This window comes from Mauremys mutica, chromosome 7 (genome assembly GCF_020497125.1).
Source record: "Mauremys mutica isolate MM-2020 ecotype Southern chromosome 7, ASM2049712v1, whole genome shotgun sequence".
NCBI classification, from domain to species: domain Eukaryota; kingdom Metazoa; phylum Chordata; order Testudines; family Geoemydidae; genus Mauremys; species Mauremys mutica.
In genome coordinates, this window is record NC_059078.1 from 114,828,580 (window position 1) to 114,841,738 (window position 13,159).

Consider the following 13,159-nt stretch of genomic DNA (forward strand, 5'->3'; position numbering starts at 1 on the left):
CTAACTTCCTTTGTCTTCATTCTTCTTCCCCTTCCTCCCCGCTTGCACTTAAAACATTACATTGCATATCTTTCACCAACTTCAAGATCACATTGATCAAAATCCAAGATATGCGCATGTATTGCACAGTTCACTACATTAAAATGAAGGTACAGTCCTTGAAATGCAGGTACATTCAGGGGCCCCCTGCTCCCAGGCCATGCCCCACTCACTCCATCTCCCCTCACTCACTTGCTCATTTTCATTGGGCTGGGGCGGGGGGTTGGGGCACGGGAAGGGGTGAAGGCTCCGGCTGGAGGTGCAGGCTCTGAGGTGGGGCTAAGGATAAGATGTTTGGGGTGCAGGAGGGGGTTGGGGGGTGAGGCTGAAGCAGGGGGTTGGCGTGTGGGAGGAGGTACAGGCTCTAGGCTGGGGGGGGTGGGCTCTGGGGTGGGACCAAAAATGAGGGTTTCAGGGTGCAGGAGAGGAGTCTAGACTGGGGTGAGGGTTGGGGATGAGGGATTTGGGGTGCCGGAGGGAGCTCGGGGCAGGGGGTTGGGGTACAGAAGAGGGTGTGGGCTGCAGGAGGGAGTTTGGGTGTGGGAGGGGGCTCAGAGCTGGGGCAGGGGTTTGGGGCACGGGAAGGGTGAGGAGTGCAGGATCTGAGCAGCACTTATCTCTGACGGCTGCCTGGAAGCAGCAACAATTCCTTCAGCTCCTAGGTGGAGGGGTGGCCATAGGGTTCTGCATGCTGCCTCTGTCCACAGGCACCGCCTCCGCAGCCTCCATTGGCTGCGATTCCCGGCCAATGGGAGCTGCGGAGCTGGCACTTGGGGCAAGGGCAGTGTGTGGAGACCCCTTTGCTGCACCTGTGCGTAGGAGCTGAGGGACTTGTCGCCGCTTCCGGGGAGCTGCGTGCAGGTAGGGAGCCTGCCAGCCCTGCCAACCAGACTTTTACTAGTCCGGTCAGCTGTGCCTTCCTGTAAAAAAAAAAACAAACCAGACACCTGGAAATCCTAGATCAGGAGTATCTAAGCTTCCTAGAACAGGGTGGCATCCCAGGATTGTTTGAGCTGTCCATCCTTTTGATGTGAATATATTGAGGGTTATGAAGCTTACTATAAGTAAGATCTGTTGTATGAGACCTTGGAGATAGCATTCTTGTCAGCTCTGCACAAACTGAAAACATCGAGCAGTTCTCTTCATAAGACAGTGGGTTTGCTCCAGTATCCACCCCAAAATGTCCCATCTGTATGCTCTCGTGCAGCAAGCTTGAGAGCTGCTCTCCACCCGAAAGGTCTCTGAATTTCATTTATTGTGCATGTTATCAAGTTTGAAAAGGTCTTCATCATCTTTTGGGTTAAGATGTTATACATGAAATATGTGTGTGTTAGTACTATTGTGAAGAAAAGTCACAAGGATGATAGAAATTCAGTGTAATGAAACAAATTGCTACAAAGCAAAATCTTATCTTAAATGTTATAATAATGGTCTGCTATTGGATCAAGCAAGTTGAGAGTGGGCTTTGGGAGAGCAGGGGAAGAAATGAAGTCAAGATACTCAAAACACTTGTCTGTAAATACAGATTGTTTTTCTTACAGAATAAAATACTTATTTGAATATTAGATGTTTATAAAAGGCCATAAGAATTATGGCCAATTTTATTCACTTAATTCTTCCACTAGAGGGTGCAAGTGTTCTATAAACTTCCCTTTTGAGTGAGAGCAGTGCCTGAGTTGTAGAAGGGGTGTGTGTGTGTGTGTGTGTATGTATGTATGTATGTATGTATGTGTATATGTCAATTTTAATAGGGGAGAACTCCTGGTTTCATATTGCAGTATATGAAAAAGATGAATGAGTTTAAAAAGAAAAGTTGTGATTCTATAATAAATATGTAACCTACAGATTACACAGAGCCCAGATTATTATTAAAAATTACTACTACATCTGTATTTCAGATTACTGATTTTTGGATCCTATGAAAGAGAAACAAATGTTCATTGCACGTTTGAGCTGAGCAGTAATGTCTGGGAAGAAAAATCTCGGAGTTCCATTAAAACGGTAAGATGCATACATATTGTATTACTATGTGACTTAAAATCTCATATACTCTGTCTAGACCAGTGGTCCCCAACCTTTTCATCTGGCTGGTGCCAGACGAAGGACTGTGGCGGCAGTCGAGCATCCGCCGAAATGCCGCCAAAATTCGAGGGCATTTTGGTGGCAACGCCTCTTGATGACGTCGCTTGTCGGCGGCAAGCAGCGTCATTGAGAGGCAATGCCGCCGACTTTTGGCTGTTGTTTGACCGCCGGCCAGCACACGGGCACATTTAGATGCACCGTGTTGGGGACCCTGGTCTAGACTATATATGTTCATTATTCAGTAACTGGTACATCAAGTGCAGTCAGGGACTGCTAGGTACCAACTTTTTGTCACTAAAGGCCTGCTTATCAAAAAAGACACACATAAATGACTTGCACAAGCAATTACTGCCACAGTGCTGCTTGCTCATATAATACCCACATTGCATGCACAAATTAAGTGCACAACTGCACATATGCGTTCTTTAAAAATTGGACAGTTGAAATGCTTAACAGTCCAAATGTACAGGAAAAGTGATGAAGACATTACATGCCTAAAGAACTAATTAAGAAGAGTCTGCCAATATGAGTAACAGAAGTACTCCTGACTTTGTGTATAATCATGTATCCTATTTGAGCTCTTCTGCTAGTTTAGCAGCACACAGCCCACAAACAGGAAGAGTGTTTCTCAAATGTATAGTGTCATTGAAACATATATTACCTTCAAAAACTGGAAACAGTTGTAATTTCAGAGACTATGATGATATTAGAAATTAAATTGTCTTGGGATTCTGCTGAAAAAGTGATTTTAAAAAAAATCTTCATTTTAACAAATATTTGTAAAAGTTGTTTAAATATCTTTTTCTGTTCTATTTAGAGCCCAGTGGTACTTGTTTGGGGGCCAGAGGGGAGAAGAGGGTTAAGGAGCTCCCATCCTTTCCCCTCTCCTTTCTGCTCAACAAGAATAGTGCATTCTGCTTCTTCAGTACTACTGATCTTTGCTTATCAATATTTTTTCCAATATGAGCAAGCAATAAACCCATCTCACAGCTCTTCATAACTGCTAATATACTTCCTATAGCAGTTCTGCGGGCAGAATTCCTTATGAAGTGAATTGTACCATATTTCTGTGTGAGGAGATTGCAGGATTGGACCCAATATTGTCTGCAGGTCCTTATCTGCGTGGTCTTGTTGATATGTATAAAGTTGTATGACATTTGCCTGATCTGTGCCTTTACACAAAATTATGCTGACAGCATGTGGTAATAAGGACATTCAAATTCATGCTTTTTCAAAGAATAAATATTTTCTTTAAAATCAGTATGGGCAGGAATATTGTTATGCTTCCTTTCTCGGGCTTCTTCATTAGCTGTAGACGTTGAAAATTACAATAATTCTCATCGCAGTGGTACATTTTTGACAGCAGGTGGCAGTATAGTGAAACTGTTGGCCAGTTTGAGATGGTGTGAATATTTAAAAAGATAGAAAATAGTTTTGGACAGATTTTCAGAAGAGCTCTGCTCCTACTTAAGCACCTGAATGCTTTTGGAAATTTTGGCCTGTAATGTACAAAAAAAATTAATTTATGTAGATAACTTTCAGTGCCATAGTAAGCACTGTGCAAACTATGAATTACCAACAGCTGAGCTGTTAAAATGTTTCTGGTACATTGATAGCAATCCTTTGAGTGTTAAACAAGATGAATACCAAAAGAACTCTATTGGAACAATACTAGTGTTGACATAAACTAGGAACATTTTTTGTTACGTAAGGTGGAGGTGGTGTATATTAGAGAGCACATATCGTAGTACTGGAAGCTCTTTCTACATTTTTGTGTGTGGAATTTCTCAAATTTAAATTGCTGTGTGCAGTATTGTATGGCTTTCAACATAAAGTACTGCACACAGCAATTTAAGTTGGAGAAATTCCACACAACTTAGCTAGTTTATGAAATCTATTAATTTAACTGAAGTATATTCTCAGTGGATGTACAGAACAAGTCTGTAAGGTAAGAACCACATGTTCTTTGAGTGATTGTATGTCCATTCCACTTCAGGTATGTTCACACCCAGTGCTCCAGTCAGATTTTTCCCTTAGCAGTGTTGTCACATGGAGACCCTTTGGCAAAGGGTCCCTGTTCTTTGCAAATAACTCGTGTCTCAGATGTGACAAATTCACTACATCAAACACATGTTTTACAGACTATTTATCGATAATGGATATTGTGTTGTAAGGTACCTACAGAATGCTTGTAACGTAGCAAGACTCAGAATCATTGCAAGAAGTATGTACGGATTATATTTTCAGGAATATCTAAATATATTGCAAGTACATTTTATGATATTGGAGTAAAAGTTAGTCATCAGGGGATAAAATGTCTCATTATGGCCCCATTCAAGTATGAGGGAGTTGTTATCCCTCAGTGGTCTAGCCTTGCTCAGTTACAGAACTATCAGAGACCACTGCAAACAATCAAAACCACTTGGAGGTGGAAAAGGAACATTGCAACAAGACAGGTTTGCCCTGTCTATGAATAGTGACAAAAAACTGTTTCATCGTAACACAGGGTGGGGGGAAGCACTCTGAATCCTCACACTGAGGAGACATTTTGGTGAGCAGGGATGTTCTCATGGAAAAATTGGATCCTGGTTCCTGTGAAGGCAGCCAGCTCTGCAGCAGACTGAACTTTGGGTGGGAAAACCCACTTTATTAGATGAGAAAGATAACTAGTAATAACTGTAGATCCAGGTTTGTGTGTTATGTTTTTGTTTTGTATCATAACCATTTGTTTTCACCACTTTCTTGAACCTAAACTCCATTCTTTCTTAAACCTGTTTTTGTTTTGTTATAAGTGCTCACAAGTGCTGTATGATTTTTACAAGAGTGGTGATTTAAGGCAAAACTAGTGAACTGGGCCACACTGCTCTTTTGGGGGCGGAGGGATTTCTGTGAGTAGCTGATGTCAGGGGCTGGATATTACATGGATTCAAAGGGGCTTGAGTGCATTTATTGTTAACCTGAAAGACACAGATAGGGCTAATGTAGAGGAGAGTGTTTGAGTGGCTAACAGGCAGGTTAGGCTGGTGGTGGTAGCTCCCGAACACCCAGTTACCACAGGCAGGGCTACCCCTTGCTAGAGGCAGTGGGTAACAAGGTGACAGTCCTGTGTATCATGAGACTCGTCACAGGTACCCACTGGGACAGCATATGCTCTCTGCTGCCTTGTGTTGCTGTACAATGGTATAAAGCGTTCGGTTGCCCCTGATCACCCTCGGATTCTTCTTACTGTCTGTAATTGGTAGTTGGGGTGTTAGTTTCTTTTTATTATAGCTAGTGTACTCATCAATAGTTAGTTAGTTAGAGCTTTAGAATAAGTTTAATTTTTAATTTAATTGGTTTTACTTAGAGAGGAGGAGTTTGTTCTGGGTACCAACTCTTGGTACCGAGAAATCCTGTCTCCAGTCTTTAAGACTTGCACTGGCTTTGAGAAGTTTGTGCCATTAAGTGACCCTCTTTCCAATGTCTGAAGTGCTTAGGTGAGGGTTACAGCCAGGACAGGTGTCAAATATGTAGAGACTTCAAGCCCCAGATTAAGAAAGATAGAGAGGTAAGACTGCATCATCTCCTCATGGAGGCAGCCTGGTGTCCACTGTCAAAGCCTTCCCACTTAGGATGGGTACTGAGCACATCTGCCTCTGTCAGAAGTGCCCTTCAAACATTGCAGGGACTCTGTGCCCTTCTTCAGTGCCAAGGAAAAAGTATAGGCAGCATGCTTCCAAAGAGCCAATGTCCTTGGAACAGTCCCCAAGCAAACAAGGTGGAGGATAGGGATAGGGAGGGGCCAGGTAGGACAGTCTCTGTCAAGGTGCAATACAGCTTTGGGTGTTTTGTGTCACCAGTGCAATTCATTTCAAAGCATCCTGGGAATTCAGAACAATTTGGCAGATCTTTCAGCAAAGATTGCAAGTAGTCTCAGGGCACATACAGTTAAGGCTTATTTTTCAGACCTGGTGGTGAGGGTCTCTCAAATAGACCTGTTTGCTATTTACCACAAGAAACTCTTTTATTCAAGAGCAGGTCACAGTCAGGGATCTCTGACAGATGCTTTCATGTTATCCTGGAAAGAAAATCTGATTTATGTTTGCCCTCCTGTTCCACTCCTTTCCAGAGTGTTGCTCAGGATCAAGCAGCATCATGCTCACAGGATCCTCATAGCACCAGTGTGGCCTTAACAGTATTGGTTTTCCAGTCTGCTGATCCTCTCAGCCAAGACTCCTTTGACACTACCTCCAGAGCCAGACCTGATCTCCTGGACCACGGTTGCTTGTTAAATTCCAGTCTAGATGCTCTTACAGCCTGGATGCTCCAGGGTTAATGCCTCAGAAGGTAGACTATTCCGGGAATAGACAGAAAGCCTTTAGATATTCTTACCTGTTGAAGTGGTCACAGCAAAGGAGTATTTTGCCAGTCTGTGCCTCTATACAACATACTCTGGACTGTTTTTGTTCTCCCTGACAGAACAAGTCCTATCTGTTAGCTCTGTTAGAGTTCACCTATCTCTGCTTTCCACACTCTAGTTTTTGGTCATTGTCAATTAGATTCTTCTTAAAGGGTTTGGTCAGTTGATATCCCCAGATGGCAGATGCTATTTCTCCCCCTCCCCATAGCTACTTACTCTTCATCTATCCATCCATTTTTGGTAGTCATTACCTCTGGGAGAAGAGTGGGAGAATTATGGATGGTGGTAGCTGAACCTCCTTACACAACCTCTTATAGGGACAAAGTATACTTAAGTCCACACCCAAGATTTTTAGTTTAGTGTTGGATTTCCACTACAATCAAACAGTATACTTACTGACTCTCTTTCCCAAGCCCCATTCTCATAAGAATGTGGAGAGGCTCCATATCTTGGGTGTTAGAAGGGTGTTGGTTGTCCTGACCCAATTCAGGTCATCTTCTCAACTTCTTATGGTAGTTGCAGACAGGATGAAGGGCCTTTCATCCTCAATGCAGAAGATCTTGTCCAGGATTTCCTCCTGTAGATGCCTGTGCTATGACATCATAGCTCTGCCAAGCAGGATCTCATGCCGCATCTGCAGCATTTTTAGCTCAATTGTCTGTCAGAAACTTGTAGGGCTGCAGTTTGGTCATCAATATGCACCTGTATAACTCCTTATGCCATATCAGCATTCCAGAAGAGACTGTGCCAAGTTTGGACAAGCAGTCCTTTCCTTGAACAACGACTAGACTCTGAAACACACCTCCTGTGAGTCACCAGAAGTGGAATAGATGTGCAATCACCTGAAGAAAAACAGTTCCTAACCTGTTCTGTAATTATTGTTCTTTGAGATGTTGCACCTGTCTATTGCACAACCCACCCTCCTACCCCTCTATATCAGAGTCTGTCCCATAAAAAGGACCGGGGGGGAGGGGAGGGCACGGCGATTGAAGCTCGCTCCATGCTTTATACCATCACTCAGCAGCACAAGGCAACTGTGGGTGTGTGCGCTGCCCTGACTGGTACTGCTAAGGGGAAAATCTCCAATTCTGGTACACTGAGCATGCACACAATGGAAGTGGAATGGACATGAGCAACACATCTCAAAGAACATCAGTTACAGAACAGTTAGTAACCTGTTGTTGCTTGTTTTAAAGTGAGCTATTTTAATTGACAAAGTAATAGCTTGGATAGAAAATATTCCTAATAAAACTTGCTTCTTACTTCAATTGGGAGGTACTATTGTGGGGTGAATTTATCTGATAATCAAAATTCCAAAGAATACATGGGAAGAAGAATAAAATTCAGTGACTTCGTGAGACTTGGATCTTGAACACATACTGTAAATGAGTTATATAGCTGTATACTAATATAAGGCATGGACAAATATGGCACACGCTCTAAGAAGAATACTTCTGTTAGCATAGCTGTTGTTTGGGGAGGTGGTGTTACTATACTGACAGTGAAATTCCTGTTGGCATATGCTGCATCGACACTGAGGCTTTGCTACTACAGCTCTATACTAGTAACACATTTGTAGTGTAGACAAGGCATTAGATTAAGAAAAGACTAGAGGTGAAGTACCGGTTTCTACTGTGCATGCCAGAGGAGGGACTGAGGGTATGTGCACACTTAAATAAAAGACCTGGGGCTCACGGGGCTCTGGCTGTGAGTCTGATAAACTGCAGTGTAAACGCTTGGGCTGGAGCCCAGACTCTGAGACCCTGCAAGTGGGGAAAGTCTCAGAGCTCAGGCTTTGGCCCCAGTGTCAGCACTGAAGTTTTATAGTCCCTTGGCCCAAGGCAGCTGACCTGTATTCTGAGACTAGGACCTGCAAGTTTTTTATCGCAGGGTAGACATGCACTGAGGCACTGCGGTGTGGCTGGAGCCCACAGTAAGAATTCTGGGTGAATCAGTCAGAATGGCAAGTGAGGATGCCTGGGAGTACACATCAGAACAGTTGCTCCGGTACCCTTGAAGAGTGTAGCATGCTTTACACTCGGCCAGATCGGGAGATCATTTGTGAAGGTGGTGGGGTGGGGACAAGGCTAGCCTAAAGAGAACACAAGGAGAACTGTAATGCTCAGTCAAATTCTGGGCAACCCCTGTTCAGAAATGCAAGAGTCAAGGAAAGGCTTGCTGCACCCTTCCTTCCATTGTGTACTCATGAAACTTGGCTAGAATTTGGCACCATGAAAGCCAGTATTGCCAACCCCAAGCATGCAACAATCACAAACCATGCAACAGAATATCATGAGATTTATTTTAATTTAAAAAATGAGGCTCTTTATTGATTTGCTGGTTTGTTTGTTTAATGTAGAGTCTTTAGGGTATGCTCAGTCAGAGGACTCAATCCCCCCCCCTCTTTTTTTTTTAGATTCTCACCTAATCAAATGCCTTTAGGAATTGGCGCCTTACGAAAAATACCAGATTATTGCAAGAATAATGATAAAATTGTAAGAGTTGACAACACAGTAAAACAAAAACCGTGGAATTTAATATACTTGAATCTCTTAACACATAGTAATGACAAGTCACTCAATAGGAATAACTGATTGAATATTTGGATGGGAAGTTGTACCTCATAATTGCTTGCTCCTCCAAACAAGAGAAGCTTCCTGAGCTCCAACATTAATCTATGCCAGGTGTAGGCAACCTATGGCACGTGTGCCGAAGGCGGCACACAAGCTGATTTTCAGTGGCACTTGCACTGCCTGGGTCCTGACCACCAGTCCAGGGGGCTCTGCATTTTAATTTAATTTTAAATGAAGTTTCTTAAACATTTTAAAAACCTTATTTACTTTATAATATATAACTAAACTATTGTTGTATGTAGACTTATAGAAAGATCTTCTAAAAACATTAAAATGTATTACTGGCATGCGAAACCTTAAATCAGAGTGAATAAATGAAGACTCGGCACACAACTTCTGAAAGGTTGCCAACCCCTGATCTATGCAGTTGACTCTTGGCTGTAGTGGGGAGATGTTATTCATTGGTAAGTTGAGGATTTAATATTACTTATAGGTTCTCTTTAACATTTAAGTCTCCTCTTAATGCCAGTCAGTCCAGTAGTGACTGTATTCACCCACGAAAGCTCATGCTCCAAAATGTCTGTTAGTCTATAAGGTGCCACAGGACACTTTGCTGCTTTTACAGATCCAGACTACCCCTCTGATACTTGAGATAAAATTGTTAGAATGGATTTCCAAGAGTCCAGAAATCTTAAACAAGAACAATAGACAACTTAAGACAAATGGAATAATTACATATGTTCAATTTTAGAATTGTTTAATTCAGACGAGCTTTATAACCACATGAAGGCACAGCATCTGATTTGGACTGTGAATTATGTCCTACTGTTTTCATAAGGAAAATTCTCATATTCTGTAGTTATTGGCATTTTCATTCTTTATTATGTTAGCAGTGATAAGAGATTAGACAGCTTTAATACTTCATAATGAATGGTGGTGAGACACTAATCTGATCCCTTTATTTATGGAATATTAGTAGGTGTCACAATTAGTTTTGAAAAATGATGCTGTGTTATTAAACATATCCAGTGTGTTACTGAAATGTCTGTTATTAATATAAAGGGGTCTGGTGCCTCCAAGGTATTTATCAGATCATGTTCAGAGCTCAGACTAATAATTTGAGAGATGATTTGGCACATTCCCATACAAAATCTGCACATTACTAAAAGCATTAATTAATAGTGCAGACTGGTGGAATTAATGTTAATTTCTGAACTGTAATGTCATAATTATGCTTAATTAGTATTCTGTACCTTAGAAGGGAAGATCATTAAAGATGGGTGTCTTGCTACACTTCACACACTTATTTATTTATTTTTAGTATACAGATATTAACTAGAAGCAATCCCTTGTTTGGGGTGTAAGGGTCATAGCTTTTTATTGTTGTATGTAGATAAACAATAATAGATGTATTGAAAGTTGTCCACTAAAATGGAAACTAGCTTTTTCAATTAGATGGGTACATACTAATGGAAAAATTTGGATTTGTCCTATGCTACATTTTATTTTGTTCACATAGTGTGAAATCCTGGCCTCATTGAAGTCAATGGGAATTTTGCCACTGACTTCAGTGGTGCCAGGATTTCACCCACAGTAATGTGCAAGATTAGCAAAGTGGTTTTTTTTTTCCTTCTATCCAGACTTAATTATCTTATGGGGAAAAAATGAAAATAACTCCAGATAACAAGTGTATGCGTTACAGAAATGGACCCCAAAGTGTTAGGTTTTTATTTCATAGAGTTTTGTTTAGTTCAAAATCAGCTGTGGAGATGAATGCCTTTTCTGAGTGGGTATCCTTCAACCCCCCCAGAAATGGCCATATAGTACCACAGCACTTTTCTAAGAATAGTAACATTTCTGTGCCTGCTCCCAACAGAGTAGAGCGGGACAAACCTAGAACTGAGATTTGAGGTTCCTAGGATGTTAGGATTTGTTAATGTAAGTTATTCTGCAACACTTGGGAAGGGGGGATAGTGTTTTCTCTCTTTCTTTGCACAGTAGCTTCACCTTTATGCTGGATAGTTCAGCCTACTGTGTAACCACTATAGATTGTTGTCTTCTAGGTGTCTCATGCCCAATATAAGCATGTAAACTTTAAACTGGATAATTTATGCATTTACTATTTGTTTGAAAGTAAAATAATAGAAATAGTAGTGTGCATCATTAGTTCAGTTACTATCTACATATTGCTCTGCTGTTGTAGTACTGGAAATGCATTTAGAATACCCAATCCAGCAGAATTTTGTCTTTCCAGCTGTTTCACAAGATTTCTGTGAGTTTGAAACAGCACAGTCATGGAGAAAACTGCAGATTTATTTGGGTAAATTTCCCAGCATCCTCATTTTCCAAAGAGATGCCAGCAAGCACTTACTCTACTGAGCATTCGGGGAGTCAGTCCTCGGAACACTTAGATATTTAGGGAAGATTATCTGCATCAGTCTGCAGGTTTTGTCCTCTTACCTGGCAAATAGATATCTTCTTGGATTACTACAGCAGGGAAAAGGCTCTGCAATTAGGGGCGTCTACAGCAACCTGATCTTTCAGCTGAATAGATTCGCCAAGATTTGCAGCCTTTCTGGTAGATTTTATGGCTGAATCTGAATAGGGCCCTTGATGAGTTATCTGCATGCAATTTTTAAAATTGTTTTAGGCAAGTCAGTTGATGTGCTTTAATAACGACAGGCTGCATCTTTTTGCGGACCTTTATTTAAATAAATTACTTATAGGTGATTTTTTAAAAAAATAATTATATTTAAAGGTATCTGGCATAGGAACACATGGATGTTAAAATGAGAAAAATCATATAAATCAAATTCAACACCATTGAAATGAGTTGCCTGGAGATACTGAACTGTAATGTCAATTTGAAGTGGCTGTGAAACACTAATTTATAAATATATAAAGCCAAATGCCTCACAGTTAGCATTTTGGTGCGCTTATTTAACAGTCTGCCATTTGAGAGTTTAATCCTATCAAAAGAAAAGAGGAGGATTAAAGCAAGTAAAGGTTTTTGAAAATGTCACTTTTTATGAAAATTCATGGTCTTATAAAATTTGATAATATTTGTAAATACAGCGGGGAATAGGTCTGAGATTTGCGCCTTACGTAATATTCTGTAATCTGTCTTTCAAATAAACTTGAAGGCCATCAGATGTTTTCCTCTCTACCCTTGAGCATTAAACATTTTTAACTTCAGGCTTCAGATAGCTTTTCTACTATTTAACTAGAGATTTTCCATAAAATTCTACTGTATGTATATATTTTGCTGCAACAATGTTGGAACTAGTCTTTTTTCATGCATGTCCAAACTTATGTCTACCTTCTTGCATGTGAACTCTAGGATAGTTTTTAATATAATTACATTAGGCCATATTGTGACCGGAGAAACCCTTGCCTTCTCATGACAGGATCAGGGACAATTGCAGAACCTGTGATTGGGCGTGTAGGGGATACTTCCTTGCTGTTTTGGGGACAAACATTGCCCAAAGGGGAGGAAGCAGGTTCCATGGCTGTGCCTTTCAGTTTCCCCACTAGCTGGCAGAACAGGACAGATGCATCATGTGCAGCCTATGTAATTCTCCTCTTCTCCTCCCCCTTCCCCCCCATGAAACCCAATCTCCGAGGCACAGTCCCTCCCAGATTTTCCCTCCTGCAGCTCTATATAACCCCCAACCAAGGGCTTTTTAGGTTACGATCTAGCCTGTTAGGTTTGAAAAATAATATGCCACATAAAAACTGAATTAAAATTAATATTGTGAAGTGAAGCACTCAGTTAGAAAATCTAGTGGGAAAAGTGTATTTTTTCCAAAAAACCTCTGTACTCTATCAACTAAACTCAAGTTTTACTCAGCCTCTGAGAAGAAAATGCATTTTCAGCCAAAAACAAAGCAAATAAAAATTGCTCAGCCCAAATGGTGAAAGAGTCAAAGGTTATAAGCAACTGAAAATAGGTGGGGGCTTAGACTGGGATTAGGTACCCTAACTGGGCTGCAGCTGCTGCTGCCATTTTGCCGCTCATGTTGTCATTACAAAAGGTGATGGGATCTTATAGCCCATGCTTCATAGT

The 13,159-nt window shown here is 41.2% G+C and overlaps 1 protein-coding gene across 2 annotated transcripts in view; it reads left to right on the top strand.

The window, feature by feature from the left end:
* Positions 1-13,159, top strand: part of PDZD8 (PDZ domain containing 8) — a 125,201-nt gene that overhangs the window by 54,554 nt on the left and 57,488 nt on the right. For both annotated transcript variants that reach the window (XM_045023549.1, XR_006580999.1), the window contains exon 3: positions 1,938-2,040. In XM_045023549.1, the coding sequence (XP_044879484.1) occupies positions 1,938-2,040 (103 nt within the window). The remainder of the gene's footprint in view (positions 1-1,937; positions 2,041-13,159) is intronic.